This window comes from Bufo bufo, chromosome 2, assembly GCF_905171765.1.
Source record: "Bufo bufo chromosome 2, aBufBuf1.1, whole genome shotgun sequence".
Taxonomy (NCBI): Eukaryota; Metazoa; Chordata; class Amphibia; order Anura; family Bufonidae; genus Bufo; species Bufo bufo.
The window spans coordinates 825,158,546-825,183,767 of record NC_053390.1 but is presented as its reverse complement, the minus strand read 5'-3'; the positions used below and the strand labels follow the sequence as shown (position 1 = coordinate 825,183,767).

General features: G+C 47.4%; 1 protein-coding gene across 1 annotated transcript in view; it reads right to left on the bottom strand.

Annotated features, from left to right (window-relative positions):
• SFXN5 (sideroflexin 5) overlaps window positions 1–25,222 on the bottom strand; it is a 216,363-nt gene that overhangs the window by 177,398 nt on the left and 13,743 nt on the right. Inside the window, exon 2 of the mRNA XM_040419345.1 lies at window positions 13,104–13,172. Coding sequence (XP_040275279.1) covers window positions 13,104–13,172 — 69 coding nt within the window. The remainder of the gene's footprint in view (window positions 1–13,103; window positions 13,173–25,222) is intronic.

The window sequence follows — 25,222 nt, the reverse complement described above, 5'->3', positions numbered from 1 at the left end:
TCTGGGGAGATGTATGGTGGATATAGTGGCTGCCTGTGTATCTGGGGAGATGTATGGTGGATATAGTGGCTGCCTGTGTATCTGGGGGGATGTATGGTGGATATAGTGGCTGCCTGTGTATCTGGGGGGGATGTATGGTGGATAAAGTGGCTGCCTGTGTATCTGGGGGGATGTATGGTGGATATAGTGGCTGCCTGTGTATCTGGAGAGATGTATGGTGGATATAGTGACTGCCTGTGTATCTGGGCGGGGGGGGGGGATGTATGGTGGATATAGTGACTGCCTGTGTATCTGGGCGGGGGGGGATGTATGGTGGATATAGTGACTGCCTGTGTATCTGGGGGGATGTATGGTGGATATAGTGGCTGCCTGTGTATCTGGGGGGATGTATGGTGGATATAGTGGCTGCCTGTGTATCTGGGGGATGTATGGTGGATATAGTGGCTGTCTGTGTATCTGGAGATATGTATGGTGGATATAGTGTCTGTCTGTGTATCTGGGGGGGATGTATGGTGGATATAGTGGCTCTCTGTGTATCTGGGGGGATGTATGGTGGATATAGTGGCTGCCTGTGTATCTGGGGGGATGTATGGTGGATATAGTGCTGCCTGTGTATCTGGGGGGATGTATGGTGGATATAGTGGCTGCCTGTGTATCTGGGGGGATGTATGGTGGATATAGTGACTGCCTGTGTATCTGGGCGGGGGGGGGGATGTATGGTGGATATAGTGACTGCCTGTGTATCTGGGGGGATGTATGGTGGATATAGTGGCTGTCTGTGTATCTGGGGGGGGATGTATGGTGGATATAGTGGCTGCCTGTGTATCTGGGGGGATGTATGGTGGATATAGTGGCTGCCTGTGTATCTGGGGGATGTATGGTGGATATAGTGGCTGCCTGTGTATCTGGGGGGATGTATGGTGGATATAGTGGCTGCCTGTGTATCTGGGGGGATGTATGGTGGATATAGTGGCTGCCTGTGTATCTGGGGGGATGTATGGTGGATATAGTGGCTGCCTGTGTATCTGGGGAGATGTATGGTGGATATAGTGGCTGCCTGTGTATCTGGGGGGGATGTATGGTGGATATAGTGGCTGCCTGTGTATCTGGGGGGATGTATGGTGGATATAGTGGCTGCCTGTGTATCTGGGGGGGATGTATGGTGGATATAGTGGCTGCCTGTGTATCTGGAGAGATGTATGGTGGATATAGTGACTGCCTGTGTATCTGGGCGGGGGGGGGGGGATGTATGGTGGATATAGTGACTGCCTGTGTATCTGGGCGGGGGGGGGATGTATGGTGGATATAGTGACTGCCTGTGTATCTGGGGGATGTATGGTGGATATAGTGGCTGTCTGTGTATCTGGGGGGGGATGTATGGTGGATATAGTGACTGCCTGTGTATCTGGGGGATGTATGGTGGATATAGTGGCTGCCTGTGTATCTGGGGGGATGTATGGTGGATATAGTGGCTGCCTGTGTATCTGGGGGGATGTATGGTGGATATAGTGGCTGCCTGTGTATCTGGGGGGATGTATGGTGGATATAGTGGCTGTCTGTGTATCTGGAGATATGTATGGTGGATATAGTGTCTGTCTGTGTATCTGGGGGGGGATGTATGGTGGATATAGTGGCTCTCTGTGTATCTGGGGGGATGTATGGTGGATATAGTGGCTGCCTGTGTATCTGGGGGGATGTATGGTGGATATAGTGGCTGCCTGTGTATCTGGGGGGATGTATGGTGGATATAGTGGCTGCCTGTGTATCTGGGGGGATGTATGGTGGATATAGTGACTGCCTGTGTATCTGGGCGGGGGGGGGATGTATGGTGGATATAGTGACTGCCTGTGTATCTGGGGGGATGTATGGTGGATATAGTGGCTGTCTGTGTATCTGGGGGGGGATGTATGGTGGATATAGTGACTGCCTGTGTATCTGGGGGATGTATGGTGGATATAGTGGCTGCCTGTGTATCTGGGGGGATGTATGGTGGATATAGTGGCTGCCTGTGTATCTGGGGGGATGTATGGTGGATATAGTCGGCTGTCTGTGTATCTGGAGATATGTATGGTGGATATAGTGTCTGTCTGTGTATCTGGGGGGATGTATGGTGGATATAGTGGCTCTCTGTGTATCTGGGGGGATGTATGGTGGATATAGTGGCTGCCTGTGTATCTGGGGGGATGTATGGTGGATATAGTGGCTGCCTGTGTATCTGGGGGGATGTATGGTGGATATAGTGGCTGCCTGTGTATCTGGGGGGATGTATGGTGGATATAGTGGCTGCCTGTGTATCTGGGGGGATGTATGGTGGATATAGTGGCTGCCTGTGTATCTGGGGGGATGTATGGTGGATATAGTGGCTGCCTGTGTATCTGGGGGGATGTATGGTGGATATAGTGGCTGCCTGTGTATCTGGGGGGATGTATGGTGGATATAGTGGCTGCCTGTGTATCTGGGGGGATGTATGGTGGATATAGTGGCTGCCTGTGTATCTGGGGGGATGTATGGTGGATATAGTGGCTGCCTGTGTATCTGGGGGGGGGGGGGGTGTATGGTGGATATAGTGGCTTCCTGTGTATCTGGGGGGGGGGATGTATGGTGGATATAGTGGCTGCCTGTGTATCTGGGGGGGATGTATGGTGGATATAGTGGCTGCCTGTGTATCTGGGGGGGGGGGGTGTATGGTGGATATAGTGGCTGCCTGTGTATCTTGGGGATGTATGGTGGATATAGTGGCTGCCTGTGTATCTGGGGGGATGTATGGTGGATATAGTGGCTGCCTGTGTATCTGGGGGGATGTATGGTGGATATAGTGGCTGCCTGTGTATCTGGGGGGGGATGTATGGTGGATATAGTGACTGCCTGTGTATCTGGGGGGATGTATGGTGGATATAGTGGCTGCCTGTGTATCTGGAGAGATGTATGGTGGATATAGTGACTGCCTGTGTATCTGGGGGGATGTATGGTGGATATAGTGGCTGCCTGTGTATCTGGGGGGGGGGGGGGGGGTGTATGGTGGATATAGTGGCTGCCTGTGTATCTGGGGGGATGTATGGTGGATATAGTGGCTGCCTGTGTATCTGGGGGGATGTATGGTGGATATAGTGGCTGCCTGTGTATCTGGGGGGATGTATGGTGGATATAGTGGCTGCCTGTGTATCTGGGGGGATGTATGGTGGATATAGTGGCTGCCTGTGTATCTGGGGGGGATGTATGGTGGATATAGTGGCTGCCTGTGTATCTGGGGGGGGGGGGGGGGTGTATGGTGGATATAGTGGCTGCCTGTGTATCTTGGGGATGTATGGTGGATATAGTGGCTGCCTGTGTATCTGGGGGATGTATGGTGGATATAGTGACTGCCTGTGTATCTGGGGGGATGTATGGTGGATATAGTGACTGCCTGTGTATCTGGGGGGGGGATATATGGTGGATATAGTGGCTGTCTGTGTATCTGGGGGGATGTATGGTGGATATAGTGGCTGCCTGTGTATCTGGGGGGATGTATGGTGGATGTAGTGGCTGCCTGTGTATCTGGGGATATGTATGGTGGATATAGTGGCTGCCTGTGTATCTGGAGGGATGTATGGTGGATATAGTGGCTGCCTGTGTATCTGGGGGGATATATGGTGGATATAGTGGCTGTCTGTGTATCTGGGGGGATATATGGTGGATGTAGTGGCTGCCTGTGTATCTGGGGGGATATATGGTGGATATAGTGGCTGCCTGTGTATCTGGAGAGATGTATGGTGGATATAGTGGCTGCCTGTGTATCTGGGGGGATGTATGGTGGATATAGTGGCTGCCTGTGTATCTGGGGGGATGTATGGTGGATATAGTGACTGCCTGTGTATCTGGAGAGATGTATGGTGGATATAGTGGCTGTCTGTGTATCTGGGGGATGTATGGTGGATATAGTGGCTGCCTGTGTATCTGGGGGGATGTATGGTGGATATAGTGGCTGCCTGTGTATCTGGGGGGATGTATGGTGGATATAGTGGCTGCCTGTGTATCTGGGGGGATGTATGGTGGATATAGTGACTGCCTGTGTATCTGGGGGGATGTATGGTGGATATAGTGGCTGCCTGTGTATCTGGGGGGGATGTATGGTGGATATAGTGGCTGCCTGTGTATCTGGGGGGGGATGTATGGTGGATATAGTGACTGCCTGTGTATCTGGGGGGATGTATGGTGGATATAGTGGCTGTCTGTGTATCTGGGGGGGGGGGGGGGGTGTATGGTGGATATAGTGACTGCCTGTGTATCTGGGGGGGGGGGTGTATGGTGGATATAGTGGCTGCCTGTGTATCTGGGCGGGGGGGGGGGATGTATGGTGGATATAGTGACTGCCTGTGTATCTGGGGGGATGTATGGTGGATATAGTGGCTGCCTGTGTATCTGGGGGGATGTATGGTGGATATAGTGACTGCCTGTGTATCTGGGGGGATGTATGGTGGATATAGTGGCTGCCTGTGTATCTGGAGAGATGTATGGTGGATATAGTGGCTGCCTGTGTATCTGGGGGATGTATGGTGGATATAGTGGCTGCCTGTGTATCTGGGGGGATGTATGGTGGATATAGTGACTGCCTGTGTATCTGGGGGGATGTATGGTGGATATAGTGGCTGCCTGTGTATCTGGGGGGGGATGTATGGTGGATATAGTGACTGCCTGTGTATCTGGGGGGATGTATGGTGGATATAGTGGCTGTCTGTGTATCTGGGGGGATGTATGGTGGATATAGTGGCTGCCTGTGTATCTGAGGGGGGATGTATGGTGGATATAGTGACTGCCTGTGTATCTGGGGGGATGTATGGTGGATATAGTGGCTGCCTGTGTATCTGGGGGGATGTATGGTGGATATAGTGGCTGCCTGTGTATCTGGGGGGGGATGTATGGTGGATATAGTGGCTGCCTGTGTATCTGGGGGGGATGTATGGTGGATATAGTGGCTGCCTGTGTATCTGGGGGGATGTATGGTGGATATAGTGGCTGCCTGTGTATCTGGGGGGGATGTATGGTGGATATAGTGGCTGCCTGTGTATCTGGGGGGATGTATGGTGGATATAGTGGCTGCCTGTGTATCTGGAGATATGTATGGTGGATATAGTGTCTGTGATCCCGGAGGGCATGAAGGTGTTGGGTCACATTTATCAAAACGAACTAACAGGACGATGGTCTCCTGGCAGAGCTCAGACATCACTTCTTAAACTGCTGTGGGAAATTGAAAGCAGAGCTGTGATTGGTTGCTAGGAGCAAGAAGGACAGTTAGATAGATGAGGCCAGCAGTGACTGCCTGCGCTTTGGTAGAGGAGGGTGGAGGACATAATGGCTGCCTGATGTCCTGGGGGGATGGTGGACATAATGGCTGCCTGTTGTCCTGGGGGGATGGTGGACATAATGGCTGCCTGTTGTCCGGGGGGGGGGGGGGGGGACATAATGGCTGCCTGTTGTCCTGGGGGGGGGGGGGGGGGGGACATAATGGCTGCCTGTTGTCCTGGGGGGGTGGTGGACATAATGGCTACCTGTTGTCCTGGGGGGATGGTGGACATAATGGCTGCCTGTTGTCCTGGGGGGATGGTGGACATAATGGCTGCCTGTTGTCCTGGGGGGATGGAGGACATAATGGCAGCCTGTTGTCCTGGGGGGTGAAGGACATGATGGCTGCCTGTTGTCCTGGGGGGATGGTGGACATAATGGCTGCCTGTTGTCCTGGGGGTATGGTGGACATAATGGCTGCCTGTTTTCCTGGGGGGATGGTGGACATAATGGCTGCCTGTTGTCCTGGGGGGTAAAGGACATGATGGCTGCCTGTTGTCCTGAAGGGGGGGGGGGGATATGGTCATAATGGCTGCCTGTTGTCCTGAGGGGGGGGGGGGGGGGGGGAGTGTGGACATAATTGCTGCCTGTGCTTCTGGAGAGGAGGCTAGAGGACATGATGGCTGCCTGTTGTCCTGGGTGGATGGCGGACATAATGGCTGCCTGTTGTCCTGAGGGGGAGGGGGTCATAATTGCTGCCTGTTTTCTTGGGGGGAGGGGAGGGGACATAATTGCTGCCTGTGCTTCTGGAGAGGAGGCTAGAGGACATGATGGCTGCCTGTTGTCCTCGGGGATGGTGAATATAATGGCTGCCTGGGCTTCTGTGGAGGACATGTGGAGAATATAGTGGACACCTGTGGTCCTGAGAAATGTGGGAACTTGGCCACATGTGGTTGTGGGACAGTGGGGACATAGTGGCTGTCCGTGGTTTGGCGGGGGAGTGGACACCTATGGCAGATATAGTGGTCTGAATAAGTGGGGGATGAGGACGATGGGACACATTTATAAAAACAGGAAATGTGTCCTTTTTGCCCGTCACAAACAATCAGAACATTTCTTAAACCTCTGTGGACGAAGAAATGCTGGTCTCTGGTAAGTGTTGTCAGAGACTAAAGACTAGACTAGAGACTATCTGTGGTTCTGGGGGGGGGGGGCACAGTATTTCCACAACAGAACAGAGTGCTAACCTTGGCCCACAGTAGCACAAAGTATTTCAGGAGATCAATGTGATACAACTATGTTTTTAGAGCTGTCTTCACTAATCCTGTAAAGGACATGATGGGAGTTGTAGTTGTGGACACGGCAGCCCTCCAATATGATTAATACCTGATGGCTTCATCTGTGCTGGTAAGGATTCTCAGCTCACACTCAGGATCTGTACATTCATCTACACTGACACATTCGGGTCATGAAGTTGAATGGCAGATACACGAATCATGAGGGGCTCACCCCAAACGGATAGTGTCAGTCACTCCACCTCTGTCACAGTATCTGTGACTGCTGCTACAAACACAAACCAGATCAACACAGTTCTAGCAGAATATACTCCAATCACATCCAAAGATGCACTCGTAAGCCAGCTATTGAGAGCAGACCAGAGGAACGAAGAGAGTTGGCCAGAGGAACGAAGAGAGTCAGCCATCTTGAGAAGAGAGGTGGCCAGCCAGAGTGAGAAGAGAGGTGGCCAGAGGGAGAAGAAAGCTGGCCAGAGTGAGAAGAGAGGTGGCCAGCCAGAATTAGAAGAGAGGTGGCCAGAGGGAGAAGAAAGCTGGCCAGAAGAACAAAGAGAGCTGTCCAGAGTGAGAAAGAGAGGTGGCCAGCCAGAGTGAGAAGAGAGGTGGCCAGCCAGAGTGAGAAGAGAGGTGGCCAGCCAGAGTGAGAAGAGAGGTGGCCAGCCAGAGTGAGAAGAGAGGTGGCCAGCCAGAGTGAGAAGAGAGGTGGCCGGCCAGAGTGAGAAGAGAGGTGGCCGGCCAGAGTGAGAAGAGAGGTGGCCAGCCAGAGTGAGAAGAGAGGTGGCCAGCCAGAGTGAGAAGAGAGGTGGCCAGCCAGAGTGAGAAGAGAGGTGGCCAGAGGGAGAAAACAGGAGGCCAGAATGAGGAGAGAGGTGGCCAGAGGGAGAAGAAAGCCAGCCAGAGGAAGAAAGAGAAGCGTCCAGAGGGAGAGGAGAGGTAACCAAAAGAACAAAGAGAGCTGGCCATCTTGAGAAGAGAGGTGGCGAGCCACAGTGAGAAGAGAGGTGGCCAGAGGGAAAAGAGAGGTGGCCAGCCAGAGTGAGAAGGGCGGTGGCCAGAGGGAGAAAAAAGGAGGCCAGAGGGAGGAGAGAGACGGGCAGGGAGGAGAGAGGTGGCCAGAGGGAGAAGAAAGCCAGACAGAGGAACAAAGAAAAGTGACCAGAGGGAGAGGAGAGGTGGCCAGAAGAACAAAGAGAGCTGGCCATTGGGAGAAGACAGGTGGCCATCGGGAGAAAAGCTGGCCTGCCAGAGGGAGAGGAGAGGCAGCCAGAGGAACAAAGAGAGGCGGCCAGAGGAAGAAGAGACCCGGCCAGAGAAAATAGAGAGGTGGCCAGAGGAACAAGAGAGGCGGCAGAGGAGAAGAAGCCCCGGCCAGGGGGAGGAGAAAGCGCCAGGCAAAGGAACAAAGTCAAAGAGTCAGAGGAACGAAGACAGCCAACCAGAGGGAGAAAGTGAGGTGGCCAGAGAGAGAAAGGGAGCCAGCCAGAGGGAGAAGAGAGGTAGCCATCAGGAGAAAAGCTGGCTGGACAGAGAGAGAAGAGAGGCGGCCAGAGGGAGAAAAGCGCCGGCCAAAAGAACAAAGAGAACCAGTCAGAGGAGCGAAGACAGCCGGCCAGAGGGAGAAGACAGCCGGCCAGAGGAACAAAGAGAGGCGACTAGAGGGAGAAGACAGCCCGGCCAGTGAAACAAAGAGAGGAGGCCAGAGGGAGAAGAAAGCTGGCCAAAGGGACAAGAGCTGCCACATGCCAAAATGAGAGCAAGGTACCTGACTGGACAGTCTCATACTTTAATGGTAAACACACCTTCTGCTGCTACAGGGACACACCCTTACAACTGCGACTAAAGGAACACACCTCACATCAAAAAACTAAAAGGGGCAAACTGCTTTGCTGCAAACCATGTAAGATCCTGGGGTCATTACCGGTTCCCTAGAACTGGAGAGACTCCCAGTAGCCTAGGCGATCACTACAGTGGGGAGATGCCCTCATGTATCTGAATATGCATGATCCTGCACCGTGACCTGGGTGTATCTGCCTGATCGTGTGTAATCTATTCACACGTCTATTTGCAGCCTTGCGCAGGACGTGTTCTTCATGGAGAACCAGAAGCACCATCTGTCTGATCCTCCTTCTCATTCCTTCGCCAGACTCCATGCACACTTTCAAACAGCATCTCGCTAAAGATCTCCTCATCTGCATCATCAGGACTACTGACCATCAGACATGCGGGACCTAAACACCAGTCGCATCAAAAACCGCTTTCAAAAGTGACATTCATTGTTATATACTCCAAACACATCCAGAGCAGTATTCGAAGTCCGTGTTTAACACTCCTGTCACTTAAAGAGCTGATATGACGATTGCCATAGACTCAAATCACAACCAGAGCTGCATCGTTAAAGCTTGAGGAGAAGTATAAGAAACAGGCAAGATATGTACAGCAATGACCCAGAATTACAACCCCTTAATGACCACCATCCTCTGATACATGAGATGAATGGGAGGGGAGCGCTGGAGACAGACACATGGAGGGGACAGAATGTGACATCAGGATTAACCCCTTTATGACCGCCATCCTCTGATACAGGAGATGAACGGGAGGAAGAGCGCTGGAGACAGGCACACATGGAGGGACAGAATGTGACATCAGGATTAACCCTCTTTATGACCACCATCCTCTAATACCTGAGATGAATGGGAGGGGAGCGCTGGAGACCAGGACACATGGAGGGGGACAGCATGTGACATCAGGATTAAAGAGATGAGCCTCAACCTGCAGGCCTAGGACAACATGCAAATTCCTTTGGTAGAATTCCAGGTCGAACTGCTGCAGAACCTCCAAATACACACCTCAGCTGCTGCAGAACCTCCTAATACACACCTCAGCTGCTGCAGAACATCATAATACACCTCAGCTGCTGCAGAACCTCATAATACACAGCTCAGCTGCTGCAGAACCTCATAATACACACCTCAGACACTGTACCAAACTATCAAGACAGAAGAGAAATCTGGGGACTGGTAGAGTCTTCAGACTCTGGATGTGATCAAGAGGGTCTCCATTCTTTCACAGCAAGCAGTGATCTTCAAAATGATGAAACAAAGTATATTAGGAATTTTCTGAATATTTCTGAATAGCACCCCCCCCCCCATCAATCATGGCTGCATGGACACGACGGCTGCGCTGAAGAGGGGCCACCTTATTGAGGGGGGAATGTGGCGCAGGACATGATTATGGACAACCAGTGTAAGGGTTATTAGAATTAGGCGAGCCCTTTAATATTCGCCTCTCTCCTCCTGCACCCGGGGGGGCTGCTCACAAAGTCCAGGCCCCTCCATTCAGCCAATTGTCCGTTCCCTACCGAATGTCAACAGTTACTATAACAACGGGGAGCAGCGCTGCCCGACGTGCATGCAAAGCAGACCCCGCAAATTTCATGGATTTAAAGAGCCTCAGGAGCAGCACATCACCACAGGCCCTGCAAAACTGCCACCGGGGGGCGCTACAAGAAGTGAGGGGGTAGAGGGTATACAAGTGTGTATATATAGATACAGGTACATACTTGTGTAAGTATATATGAGTACATACAGCCGTCGGGTGTGTATATAGTTATATACACACTACTCACAAAAAGTTAGGGATATTTGGTAAAATTTATGGAAAACATAAAAAGTTCCGGCTCCAGGGATATTATTTCATGAAAGTCGGGCATTTAAGTAGAAGCAGCGATGGTGATTTCCTCATCTCAAACAATTTATTGAAACAAAAGCCGACACCAATGCTGGGTATCCAGCCACAAAATGTCAGTGTCTCCATAACTTGTCCTGTGGCCTTCAGCATCAATTACATCTTGACAGCGATATCTCATGCTGTTCACAAGTTGACTTATTGTCTGCTGAAGCATGGCATCTCACTCTTCTTGAAGGGCGGCCCTCAGGTCAATGAGGGTCTGGGGTACAGAGTTACAAATCTCTACACGACGACTCAGCTGATCCCATAGGTTTTCAATAGAATACAGGTCTGGAGAAAGTGCAGGCCACTCCATTTGAGGTCCCCCAGTCTCCAGCAGCCGTTCCCTAATGATGTGACCTCGATGAGCTGGTGCATTGTTCTCCATGAAGATGACATTAGGCCTGTGTTGTTCATGAAGAGGAACAATGATTGGATTAACTTGGATGTTATTCAAGTAGTATGGGCATGTCGCTGTATCATTCACAAAGTGCTGGACGGTTCTGTATTGACTAGACACACCTGCTCACACTGTGACACCACCACCACCACCAACGGCTCGTCTGGTGACAACAGTGGCTGATGCATAGTGCACGCCTTGACGTCTTCAACATCGTTGGCGGCCATCATTTCTGCTCAGTGTGAATCGACTCTCATCAGTGAGCAGCAATGAGGCCCACTGGTCCCTGCAACTGGCGACATGCTGCGACTGCGACGCAACAGTCGCAGAAAATCCATTCTAGGTGGATTTTTCTGCGACTGTCGCATCGCAGCATGTCGCATGTTGCAGTGCGACACCATAGACTACCATTATAAAAATTGTCGCGCGACATTGGTGCAACAAAATGTTGCGGTGTAGTTGTGCCCTGTCCCGCGACAAATGTCATTGTGTAGACCTAGCCTATGTGTGTGTCTATATATACACTGCCTGTCCAAAAAATCCATGTGTGACAATGATGTCTCATGCTCCCTGAACTTCTCTTTCACAATTTGAGCCCGATGAATCCTGGCATTGTCATCTTGGAATATGCCCGCGCCATCAGGGAAGAAAAAATCCATTGATGGAATAACCTGGTCATTCAGTATGTTCAGGTGGTCGCTGACCTCATTCTTGGAGCACATACTGTTGCTGAACCTAGACCTGACCAACTGCAGCAACCCCAGATCATAGCACTGTCCCCACAGGCTGGTACAGTAGGCACCAGACATGATGGGTGCATCACTTCATCTGCCTCTCTTCTTACCCTGATGTGTCCATCACTCTGGAACAGGGTAAATCTGGACTCATCAGACCACATCACCTTCTTCCATTGCTCCAGAGTCCAATCTTTATGCTCCCGAGCAAATTGAAGCCTTTTTTTCTGGTTTTCCTCACTGATTAGTGGTTTTCTTACGGATACACAGCTGTTCAGTCCCAATCCCTTGAGTTCCCTTCGCATTGTGTGTGTGGAAATGCTCTTACTTTCACTATTAAACATAGCCCTGAGTTCTATTACTTTAACTATTAAACATAGCCCTGAGTTCTTCTGTTGTTTTTCTTCGATTTGATTTCACCAAACGTTTAAGTGATTCGCCGATCACGATCATTCAGGATTTTTTTCCGGTCACATTTCTTCCTCGAATACGATGGGTCCCCTCTATCCTTCCAGTTTTTAATAATGCGTTGGACAGTTCTTAACCCAATTTTAGTAGTTTCTGCAATCTCCTTAGACGTTTTCTCTGCTTGATGCATGCCAATGATTTGACCCTTCTCAAACAGACTAACATCTTTTCCACGACCACGAGATGTGTCTTTCGACATGGTTGTTTAAGAAATGAGAAGCAACTTATTGCACCGGTTGGGGTTAAATAACTTGTTGCAGCTGAAAGATAATCGCCCCTGCAGTAATTATCCAATAGGAGGCTCAGAACTATCTGCTTAGTTAGATCCAGGTGGCGACTTTTTTTTTGACGGGCAGAGTACATATACATACACACACACACACACACGTGTACAGCCATGTCTCTTGGTGTTCGGTGCAAGCACCCTCGCATCAGAGGTAAGCCATGACCGCTGTGTGAGCAGGACTAGCTCAGGATGAGTTTTCAGCCTCTAGATGTAAACAAGGAAAGCTCCCATTCACTGACAGCAAGCAAAATTGGTGAAAAGATCAATATCAATTATAAAGTTGCAGAAAGCGATTTTAGAGCGCCCGCTACAACCAGCTGTCAATTTGCGGCCTGTAATGATGGCGCCCTGCAGCCTCCAGTCGTGTTCACCTTGTGGCCCCCACGTGTCTTCAGGAGAGGATTCCGGCTGCGGGTATCAGTCTGCTCAATGTCCCTGGTGCAGCTTCATTAATGTGCCAGGGGGTGGATGGGTGGTAAGCCGGGGGCACTGCTGAGCGAAGGCTATACATGAACCAGGAAGAACAGGATGAGCCCACCCAGATCAGACAGTGCTGCAGCCCACAAAGGAGAATGCATACATGATATAAACATACCACTTTAAGTTGTATTTAGGATTGTGAATGCAGCTTTGGATGTGACCGCAGGGAAACAGTGAATGCAGCTTTGGACGTGACTGCAGGAAAACTGAACGCAGCTTTCGATGTGACAGCAGGAAAACTGTGAATGCAGCTATGCAGCTTTGGATGTGACTGCGGGAAAAAAGTGAATGCAGCTTTGCGGCCCCGTATTACGGACAAGGATAGGACAGTTCTATAAAGGGCAGGACGGCTACGGCGGTGTGCTCGATCCCTTACCCTGTGAAGTATAATTGGCTGCAGCGCCCCCATTAGGCCGCTCTATCAGGTATACATCAGACAGAGAAGAAGCCGTTACCTCAGTGATGAAGAGCGTGCGCGGGTCAATGATGTCCAGGAAGTGGCGGAATCGTCCGTAGAACGTGTTCTGAAAGAGACCAAACAGTGGACGTGAGTAACCTACACATGACCCCCACACAACGGGTCAAGAGAGCGACCCCATATAACACCACCGGGGAGACCTCCAGCCTTCAGGGCCCCACAACACTCCATTTATAGGGGTATTCCCACCTTGACCCGCGATTTATGACCTCTGGGTCGCCCACCAATCCTAAGAACAAAGGGGTCGTAGTGCTGGTGTTATTATCAGCCTGCAGAGCAGCGCTCCTGACCACCCAGCTGTGCAGGGAACATGGGCAGCCGGGCCCGCAGAGCTAGACTTCATTCTCAGGACTGGTGGGCTTTTTATATTTTATATATTGTTTTTGTATAAAATAAATCATTGTTCACACACAACCCAGAAGGAGGAGTGCCGAGCATAGATACGTGCTGTATTTCGTATAATGTCTACAATAGGTACCACAGGACGGGAGGTTCCCACACTGCACACGGGTCACCGGAATACTCTACTCCTCCCAAAAAATCAGGATATTTACGGACAAAGGAAAAATAGGAGGGCAATATATCCCCAAAAAAACATCTTCAAGGGAAAGGAAACTCTGCAGAGAGTCATCAAATGTGCTGTGTCCCCAGCTGCCATGCAGACCTATGAGTCTCCATGGTAACAGACTACAAACCATCTGTAGTCTGATCCTGCAGTCTTACTCCCTTCTATCTGTCACCTACTTCCCGCTACTAGGCCACATGTATGTCAAGAAGACAGAAGGGAGCCTGCAGGATCAGACTACATGGGGTTTGTTTGTTGTCTGTTACCATGGAGACTGATGGGTCTGCAGAGATGCTGTAGTTAAAGAACGGGGGGAGGGGGGGTCATTTTAATGAAGGCTATATATGCAAAGTTGCCTTTATTGTACTCGATACAGTTGTGGCCAAAAGTTACATTAAGGTATCCCTTTTCCACAGGATAGTGAATAACTATTAGATCTGTGGGGGTCCTACAGCTGGGAACCCCACCGATCACGAGAACGGGGGCCCTGTACCCTTGAAATGAACAGAATTCCGGAGCTAGCTGTACTCAACTATGTCTTGAACCATAGGAATGAATTGAGTAGCCCAACCGGCCGTTCCTTCAATTTCAGGGGTACAGGGCCCCTGTTCTCATTATTGGTGGGGGTCCCAGCGGTAGGACCACCACTGATCTAATAGTTATTCCCTATCCTGTGGATAGGGGATAACTAAATGTAAATGAGAAGACGGAAAAGGAGTGGTGCTTGAAATTATTGTCTTCTTCTGAGAACCATGGTTACCTCCAAGGAAACACGTGCACTCATCATTGCTTTGCATCAAAAAGGGCTTCACAGACAAGGACATTGCTGCTTGTAACGGCAGAAGTCGGGGAAGATGTGGCAGGGAGTCATAAAAACATAGTCATTCTCCCCTAGGCTGCAATGGTAAATCATTATTTGTTTTATTATTTATTTTTAATAGGCGACTAGAATTTTAATATTTTATCAAAAGGGAGTAGGCTTGGGTTTTTCCTAAGAACACTACCATGAAAAAAGAATGGGATCAAAACATCCTCCAAGAGCCACTTCTCCACGCCGTCAAGGTGCCACTTCTCCACGCCGCCCAGGTGCCACTTCTCCACGCCGCCCAGGTGCCCATAGAAATTAATAGGTCCGCAATTCCATTCCGCAAAATGCGGAACGAAATTGCGGACGTGTGAATGGGGCCTTAGTGAGCGGAAAACTCTTTTCCAAATTGTCAACGCTTCTCAGTGTTGAAACTCGCCCGTTTAGATACTCGATGTACGATTCCAACCGGGCAATTTGCTCACATTTTGAACAGAGATATGCACCCTCAAAGGGCTGTTCCAGGACGGCATACATCAGACAAGACGTGCACTGGACTACGCTGTCAGTAATAGAACACATACTAAATGGGGATTACACAAGAAAAGAGAAACAATACAATATAGTGCAGTGATAAGAGTCTAACTTACTGTAGTCCCTCCTAAAGTCCTTGAATCTCAAGTCACGTAATCTAAAGTCACACACTTGATATCAAACACGCGATCACTCACAAACTCGTGTTATTTGCCTGCTTGTATAAATGCAGCTCTCAAACCAGACTGCTTTTTTTTTCTCTGGATTCAAAGTATTATAGTAGTTATATTCTTGTACATAGGAGCAGTATTATAGTAGTTATATTCTTGTACATAGGAGCAGTATTATAGTAGTTATATTCTTGTACATAGGAGGCAGTATTATAGTAGTTATATTCTTGTACATAGGAGGCAGTATTATAGTAGTCATATTCTTGTACATAGGAGCAGTATTATAGTAGTTATATTCTTGTACATAGGAGGCAGTATTATAGTAGTTATATTCTTGTACATAGGAGCAGTATTATAGTAGTTATATTCTTGTACATAGGAGGCAGTATTTAGTAGTTATATTCTTGTACATAGGAGCAGTATTATAGTAGTTATATTCTTGTACACAGGAGCAGTATTATAGTAGTTATATTCTTGTACATAGGAGGCAGTATTATAGTAGTTATATTCTTGTACATAGGAGCAGTATTATAGTAGTTATATTCTTGTACATAGGAGCAGTATTATAGTAGTTATATTCTTGTACATAGGAGGCAGTATTATAGTAGTTATATTCTTGTACATAGGAGCAGTATTATAGTAGTTATATTCTTGTACATAGGAGCAGTATTATAGTAGTTATATTCTTGTACATAGGAGGCAGTATTATAGTAGTTATATTCTTGTACATGGGAGCAGTATTATAGTAGTTATATTCTTGTACATAGGAGCAGTATTATAGTAGTTATATTCTTGTACATAGGAGCAGTATTATAGTAATTATATTTTTGTACATAGGAGCAGTATTATAGTAGTTATATTCTTGTACATAGGTGCAGTATTATAGCAGTTATATTCTTGTACTTAGGAGCAGTATTATAGTAGTTATATTCTTGTACATAGGTGCAGTATTATAGTAGTTATATTCTTGTACATAGGAGGCAGTATTATAGTAGTTATATTCTTGTACATAGGAGCAGTATTATAGTAGTTATATTCTTGTACATAGGAGCAGTATTATAGTAGTTATATTCTTGTATATAGGAGGCAATTTTTATTGGTATAAAACAAACATAAATACAGAAATACTTTTTCATCATAATAAATCAGACTTTTTCATCATTCAGTATAAATTATACATGTTCATCAGGAAATAAAATGCATATTAACTGTAACTTAAAAGCACATTTTAGCTAAAGCAGAAAAAGAAGAAAAGTAAAATAAAATAAGAAACAAACACAGTTACATCGTACACTTGAACCGTCAGTCTAGATGGACGTTCCTCCATAGTTTTATATTTTCCCCTTTTTTCCTGACCTCTAATGACCGGATCCACCTGAGTTCTGACATGATGAGGGTTATAGCTGTGGTATGATGGAATGGTTCGTTATGGATGGACACTCGGGTTCTGGTTTGCCAGTGGTAATATTTGATGACGGTGATTATCAGATACATGGTCCCCCGGTCGATGTTATTCACATGAGATGTGACACCATAAATAATTTCTGGGTATTTTAGGGACTGTAATGATGGGATTTTTAGCTTGGCGGATATGTCATGCCAGATTGTCCGCCCACCCCAGCACTCTGATATAAAATGGAGCATAGTCTCCTCCTGCTGACAACCTAAGGGACACATGCGATCTGACACACTGAGGAATTTTAGATTCCCCCTGACAAAGAGTTTTCCCTGCAATGAGAGCCAGCCAATATCACAGAACTTAGGGGGCAGCCTTGGTCCATTCAGAAGCCTCAGACTATCCTGTAAGGTTGAGGTTGGACAGTCTGGAAGTGCTAGCTGTAAACAGTAGAAGGTCCTACATACTCTGGAGTATAGATCTTTCCTGGTTTTACTCTCAATAAAAGACTTGTCTATACCCCATTTCTTCAGACATCTTACACCATAGTCCAGGTACTGGGGGAGGAAGTCACGAGTCAATCGGCCCCTCTTGAGACTGCCGCCTCGCATCCAAGGTTCTGCAAAAGGCAATATCCAATCCCTGATACTATTCACCCACAGGGAGCTGTTGTTTGAGTCCAGGTCACCAAAATTAACTTTAAGAAACATGGAGTCAAAGAAAACCCTTGGATTTAACATATCCAGCCCACCCTCTCTCCTCTGTAGGTAGGTGATCCCTCTTTTTACTGGGTTCAACCTGTTCCCCCATAACAGCTGGAAGAACAGGCTAAAGAGCCTAGCCGAGAAAGATTCTGGCAAAGGAAAGACGACAGGGATGTACAAGAAGACAGGGACCAGGTAAGTCTTTAGCATAGTAACCCTTTCTCTATAGGTCAGCCTCCAGTTCTTCCATCGCTGAACCTTTATATTTCCGGCATCCAACTTTTCCTCCCAATTTAGTTTGGCATTATCTTCCCTACCAAATTTAACCCCAAGGATTTTAATATGGGTGGAGGCCTTCGCAAACTGTGGCAGATCAAAATCAGGGTCAGTATCCGATGTCCAGAAAGCTTGACTCTTCTCAAGGTTGACCAGAGACCCTGAGGCCTCCGAGTAGCTTCTGATGGCTGCCGACAACATCTCCACCTCACGAGGCTCAGATATCACCACAGTCACATCATCCGCGTAGGCAACAATACTCAGGGGCAGGCAATGGGGGACCGGCACCCCCTGAAAATCACACTCCTGCAGTGACCTCAGGAACGGGTCCAAGGCAAACACATACAGCAGTGGACTCAGCGGGCAACCCTGTCTCACCCCAGCCTCAACCCTGAACGTGTCACCCTGCCAACCATTGATTAGAGGAAAGCTCTCAGCCTCTCTGTACAAAGTTCTCAGCCAATCTACAAATTGTCCCGGAATGCCGTACTTTGATAAAGTGGCCCATAGATACTCGTGGTCTACTCTGTCAAAGGCTTTAGCCTGGTCCAGACCTACAACATATCTCCCACACCTCAGAGCTTTACATCTCTCAAACATCTCCCTTATCAAGATGACTGCTCCAGAGATGTTCCGCCCTTTTACTGTGCCGAACTGACAGCCTGCCAACAGTGCCCGGGACAAACAAACTAACCTAGAGAACAGAATTTTTGCCAAAATCTTCCTGTCGACATTCAAGAGGGCAATTGGCCTCCAGTTCTTGATGTCACTAGGCTCTTTCCCTTTAGACAGCAGAATTAACGAGGACACCCTCATGGACGGAGGCATCAGGTGATTTTCTAGACAATTTTTGTACACATCCACGAGGATTGGAGCTAAGTGGTCTTTGAACTTCTTATAAAATTCTGCAGTAATACCGTCTGGACCTGGTGCCTTCTTCAGATGTAATTTATCAATGGCCACTTTAACCTCCTCCACCGTTATTTCTGCTGTTAAAGGAGAAAAGTCCAAATCTCTAGTATCAGGCCCTGGAGTTGCCTCCAAAAATTGGGTCACTTTTTCCTTATCCAAAGCCTTCCTCTGAAACAAGTCAGCATAGTAGCATCTCACCACCCCCAGGATACCCTCCCGAGATTCTTGTAAAACACCCTGGGAGTCAGTGAGACCTGTGATCAGTTTTTTAGCTACGCGCTCCCGGCAGTTCTCAAAGGGATCAGGAGCCCCTAAGGACCCATAATCCCGTTCAGCTACCAGGGAGGTGTACCTGCTGTACTGATACTGCCTTATCTCAGATTTCAGCCGGTCAATCCTTTGTTGGTCATCCCCACCCATCGAATAGAGTGACTCCAATTCTTTGCGCAGTCTCAGATACTGGCCATACTTACTCTTCCCCTTCTTAACTGACAGTCTCTGTAAGAGGGACCTGATCTCCTCCTTGACATCCTCCCACCAGTCAGCCATGTTCTCATAGAAATCCACTCTGTCAAGTTGGTTCTGAAAGAAAGAGTAAATGTATTCCTGGACAGAGCTATCATCTAAAAGACTAGCGTTCATTTTCCATAGCCCTCTACCAAGATCTGGATGCTTAGTGGCGCCCAAACGAAAGTACAAGGCCAAATGGTCAGAATAAGGGACTGTCTTTTCCCTTCTTTCACTGATGGCTTCAGTAGGACTCACCAGAGCCAGATCTATCCTACTACTGCGTCCTGCACAGGTGTAAGTGAACTTTGGACGCCTACCACCCTGTACAAAAACATCAGACAGGCCGGCATGCAGAATAATGTTGTTTAGGACCTTACAGTCCCTAGTAAGGGGTCTACCACTAGGCCTGTCACTGGTTGTAGTGGTGGCATTAAAGTCTCCAGCCATGATAATAGGAATAGATGTGAATAAGTATGGCTTAACATCATTAAAAAGCTGAGTCCTTTCGCTCACTGTCTGTGGCCCATAGACGTTAATAAGCCGGAGTCTTCTACCTCGGATGGTAATCTCTAGCAGAAGGCACCTTCCCATCGAGATCTCCGTTAGTCTATGTACAATTACATCATGGGTGTTAAACAAGATAGAGACTCCGGCATAAGGCTCCACAGACATCGACCAAAAGGACGGACCAGACTGCCACTCTCGCTCTGCCTCTCGTATGAGACCTGAGGTGTTTAAGCGTGTCTCTTGCAAGAAAAACACATCGGCCTTGAGGTATCTCAGGTGTTCGTAGACGGCATGTCTGGTCTTTCTAGCTCTAATACTATTCACATTGCTGGTGACCACTTTAAGATGGAAGTCTGCCATCAGGAGAAGAAGAAGAAAGATAACCCCCATCATCATAAATCAGGGTCAGAGTTTTCTTGCTGACTACCAGTTTCCATATCCCATACAGCCTGTGACTCGGCATGAAGAGGTCTCCTTTTTGTGGGAGGATCCCCTCCTGGGTCGTCATCACATTCCGCCATCATACGCTTCAGCTCTCTCTCTATTTCTGCCTCTCCATCTGACTCGGAGAGCACACCGTATCTGTTGGTTGTTACAGTTCCATCAGCCTGCCTGTCCACTCTCATTTTAGTGGGTTTTTGGACGGTGGTCCATTCACCCTCAGGCCTGCGGCTGGACTTATCTTTTTTCCGTTTAAGGATTTTATTTTCCCCAGTGGTGGGTGCTGGGGCAGGGGAGGAGACAGACACTGGATGCTCTACAGGCTGCTCCACAACCTCCATGTCCCCCTCGGTGTTACCTGCCTGCGGGTGGTCCGGCACAGTATCACTCATGTGTGGGGTCTCTGGCACTGTGTATAATGACCCTGACAATAGCGCCTCCTCCTCCTGCTCCTCATCTGGGACATCTGCCCCTTCCACCAAGTCCTCATCAGGGAGATTTCTACAGATGTTATGCCACGCTTCAGGACAGTCTCTATGGGGGTGACCGATGTTACCGCACAGGTTACACCTTATGTTCTGGCAGGTGGCGCTCACATGGCCGATGTCCCCGCACAGGCTGCACTTCATCATGGTGCAGACACTCGCCACGTGACCTGATTTCCCACACTTGAAGCATAGCCTGGGCTGACCAGCATAGAAACAAACCCCTTTCTCCCGGCCAATGAAGAAGGAATTGGGAAGGTGATGGGTGATGTTCTGGTGCTGGTGTAATGTAACCAGGACCCTCCATCCCCCAGTCCAGATTCCATCCTCATCCCTGGTCTTGGTCAGGTTTGACTTGAGGTCGCAATGCCTCCTGAGCCAGATAATAATATCCTGAGGGGGGACAGACTCGTTCCAGAAAATGATGGTGACATTTACAGTGTCAGGCTTAGAGATGGGAATGAAGCTGAACTTGTTCCACCCCTCAGTATCTCTGACCCGGGTGTAGAGAGCCCAGAACCGGTCCAGATCAGACATGAGCTTGAAGCTAATATCATAGCCCTGTCTGTCTGGGAGGTTTATTACTGCCAGGATGTTGGCTGGCAGGAAGCCCATCTGGGTGCACAACATGTCTCTGACCACACACCTTCTGTCAGGGAGATCTTCTTTTGCCCCTTTATGTCTAAACCTGACAACGTTCCTTCTCTTGAAGGCCTGGCCTGTGTATCTGGCGTTAGAGGGAAATGATGGAGAACCCCGACTCCAAGCATTCCCAGATGTCTGACCAGTACCAGTATCCTGCGGGGGGGGCGACGTGTGGGCTGCTGACCGCCTGTACTGTGGGACTCTGCTGCCTGTGGTGTAACTAAAGGGGGGAACTCCTCAGCCTGAGACTGCACTGCCCCCTCCCCACCATCAATACCAGGGTTCTCTATGTTCCCAGCAGCCATAGATGACTCCTCCGCTGGAACATTATCACCCACAGAGACATCAGCAACATCAGACATGGCAGCCATAGAGGACTCCTCCACTGGGACATTATCACACACAGAAATATCAGCGACATCAGACATCTCAGCAGCCATAGAGGACTCCTCAGCTGGGACATTATCATCCACAGAGACACCAGACATCTCAGCAGCATTACAGTCCTCAGTATTAACCCCCTGCACCCCACAGTCCTGAGCGTCCTGCTCAGACACACCCTGAGGTGCTGCTACAGTGTTACCTGTAGGTGTCAGTCCACAGTCCTCCTGCAGTGCACTGCCTCCTGGGACTTGTGGTGTCTGCACTGCCACTTCATTGCTGTCATCAGGTAAGAGTCCACAGTTTTCATCTTGTGCAGTACTTACTGCTGGGACTTGTAGTACCTCACCGGGGGCTGATGCAGGACTTGGCTCTTGTTTCTTAGATGTACTTTTCTTGTACAACTCACTCTCCTCAAAGGGAAGAGTTGCTGGCTGTAATATGGGTCTTACGTGGGACTGCAGGGTTTCAGACCTAGATGTTGATTTGGTCCCAGAGTTTTTGTCCTTCTCAAACCTCTGCTGGTTCTGGTATGTCTCTCCCACTGGTCCCATTTTCTCCAAGACAGAGTCGATCTCCTGCGCATTGTCAGCGAGTTCCTTGGCCAGTGAGTCCAGCTTCTTGTCCAGTAAGGCCTGCTTCCCTGGGTTTGCAGCCTTTAGTTTGTATGTGCAGTTTATCTGTTTCTGCAGGTACAGCTTATGTTTCTTCAGCGTCTCCATTCTCCTCACCAGTGCTGGGATCTGCTCAGCCAGGTGGAGCTCAGGTGGCTGCTCTGGAGGCCTCTGATTGCTGCTGGGGAGTTTTGCAGGCTGTTTGTTTGCAGTACAGGTTTCTGTCTGTCCTGGAACAAGAATCTGCATTTTTGGTGCAGAGCCTCGCAGTCCCTGGAGTTTTGCGGCTGCTGTCACTGCTCTTGGGTCACAATCTCCTGGTGAGCGACTGGATCCCGGCTGTGTAGCAGAGACGGTACTGGTAGCACCTTGAGGTCTTCCTCCATTACTGCCTTTGATCTCCTTCACAGCTTGCATGCCCCCAGACTTTCTGCGCTCAGAACCTATCACCACACGCTGCTGCAGATTCTCCTGGATGGTTTGCTTTTCCAGAGATGTCCTCCTCTGCCTCCCCGGGGTGGAGGTGGATTGTCCACCTGAGGCCGGCAATGGAGATTGTCTCAGCTCCTGCACACTCTGCACGGTTCTTACTTCTGGACTCTCCAACACTTTGGTCTTGCACACAGGTGACCCTTCATTCACACTGGCAGGTGGTTTCACCGGACACTTACTTTTTCCTTCTTCTTCTCTTACGCTGGAACTGGTACTGCTGACATACTTTCTGTCCATAGAAACTTTGGGATTTACATCCCCTGACGGAGTTGTCTGGGTGCTTCCCAGATTTGGCCTAGAAGCCTGGGCCTTGCTTGGGGAGCTTCCCCCCCGGGGGTGGCCACTCCCTGGACTTACTCCAGACATCAAAAGCCTCAGGAGAGCTCCTGACACACAACCTCTCAGCAAGGAGGCAGTATTATAGTAGTTATATTCTTGTACATAGGAGGCAGTATTATAGTAGTTATATTATTGTACATAGGAGCAGTATTATAGTAGTTATATTCTTGTACATAGGAGCAGTATTATAGTAATTATATTCTTGTACATAGGAGCAGTATTATAGTAGTTATATTCTTGTACATAGGAGCAGTATTATAGTAGTTATATTCTTGTACATAGGAGCAGTATTATAGTAGTTATATTCTTGTACATAGGAGCAGTATTATAGTAGTTATATTCTTGTACATAGGGGCAGTATTACAGTAGTTATATTCTTGTACATAGGAGCAGTATTATAGTAGTTATATTCTTGTACATAGGAGGCAGTATTATAGTAGTTATATTCTTGTACATAGGAGCAGTATTATAGTAGTTATATTCTTGTACATAGGAGCAGTATTATAGTAGTTATATTCTTGTACATAAGAGCAGTATTATAGTAGTTATATTCTTGTACATAGGAGCAGTATTATGGTAGTTATATTCTTGTACATAGGAGCAGTATTATAGTAGTTATATTCTTGTACATAGGAGCAGTATTATTGTAGGTATATTCTTGTATATAGGAGGCAGTATTATAGTAGTTATATTCCTGTACATAGGAGGCAGTATTATAGTAGTTATATTCTTGTACATAGGAGCAGTATTATAGTAGTTATATTCTTGTATATAGGAGCAGTATTATAGTAGTTATATTCTTGTACATAGGAGCAGTATTATAGTAGTTATATTCTTGTACATAGGTGCAGTATTATAGCAGTTATATTCTTGTACATAGGAGCAGTATTATAGTAGTTATATTCTTGTACATAGGTGCAGTATTATAGCAGTTATATTCTTGTACATAGGAGCAGTATTATAGTAGTTATATTCTTGTACATAGGAGGCAGTATTATAGTAGTTATATTCTTGTACATAGGAGGCAGTATTATAGTAGTTATATTCTTGTACATAGGAGCAGTATTATAGTAGTTATATTCTTGTACATAGGAGCAGTATTATAGCAGTTATATTCTTGTACTTAGGAGCAGTATTATAGTAGTTATATTCTTGTACATAGGTGCAGTATTATAGTAGTTATATTCTTGTACATAGGAGGCAGTATTATAGTAGTTATATTCTTGTACATAGGAGCAGTATTATAGTAGTTATATTCTTGTACATAGGAGCAGTATTATAGTAGTTATATTCTTGTATATAGGAGGCAGTATTATAGTAGTTATATTCTTGTACATAGGAGGCAGTATTATAGTAGTTATATTATTGTACATAGGAGCAGTATTATAGTAGTTATATTCTTGTACATAGGAGGCAGTATTATAGTAGTTATATTCTTGTACATAGGAGCAGTATTATAGTAGTTATATTCTTGTACATAGGAGCAGTATTATAGTAGTTATATTCTTGTACACAGGAGCAGTATTATAGTAGTTATATTCTTGTACATAGGAGCAGTATTATAGTAGTTATATTCTTGTACATAGGAGCAGTATTATAGTAGTTATATTCTTGTACATAGGAGCAGTATTATAGTAGTTATATTCTTGTACATAGGAGGCAGTATTATAGTAGTTATATTCTTGTACATAGCTGGCAGTATTATAGTAGTTATATTCTTGTACGTAGGAGCAGTATTATAGTAGTTATATTCTTGTACATAGGAGCAGTATTATAGTAGTTATATTCTTGTACATAGGAGCAGTATTATAGTAGTTATATTCTTGTACATTGGAGCAGTATTATAGTAGTTATATTCCTGTACATAGGAGGCAGTATTATAGTAGTTATATTCTTGTACATAGGAGGAAGTATTATAGTAGTTATATTCTTGTACATAGTAGGAAGTATTATGGTAGTTATATTCTTGTACATAGTAGCAGTATTATAGTAGTTATATTCCTGTACATAGTAGCAGTATTATAGTAGTTATAGTTTAGCATATAGGGGCAGTATCACAGTAACTATACTATTGTCCATAATACAATGCTATAATACTTAATACTGATGGAGTAAATATATTCAGCTTATTTTCTCCAATCAGTGACAACTTTTGTGAGGCGGATATGTGCTCAGAGCAGTTGTCACTTCCCTTCCTCCTCTCTTTCACCTGTCGGCGGCTGGGGACAATGAGCTCATTTCAGGGTTCAGACACTATGAAGTCTATGTAACATCCTGCAGGGATATTACCGCTGCACCGTTCATTTCAGTAGTTGAAATT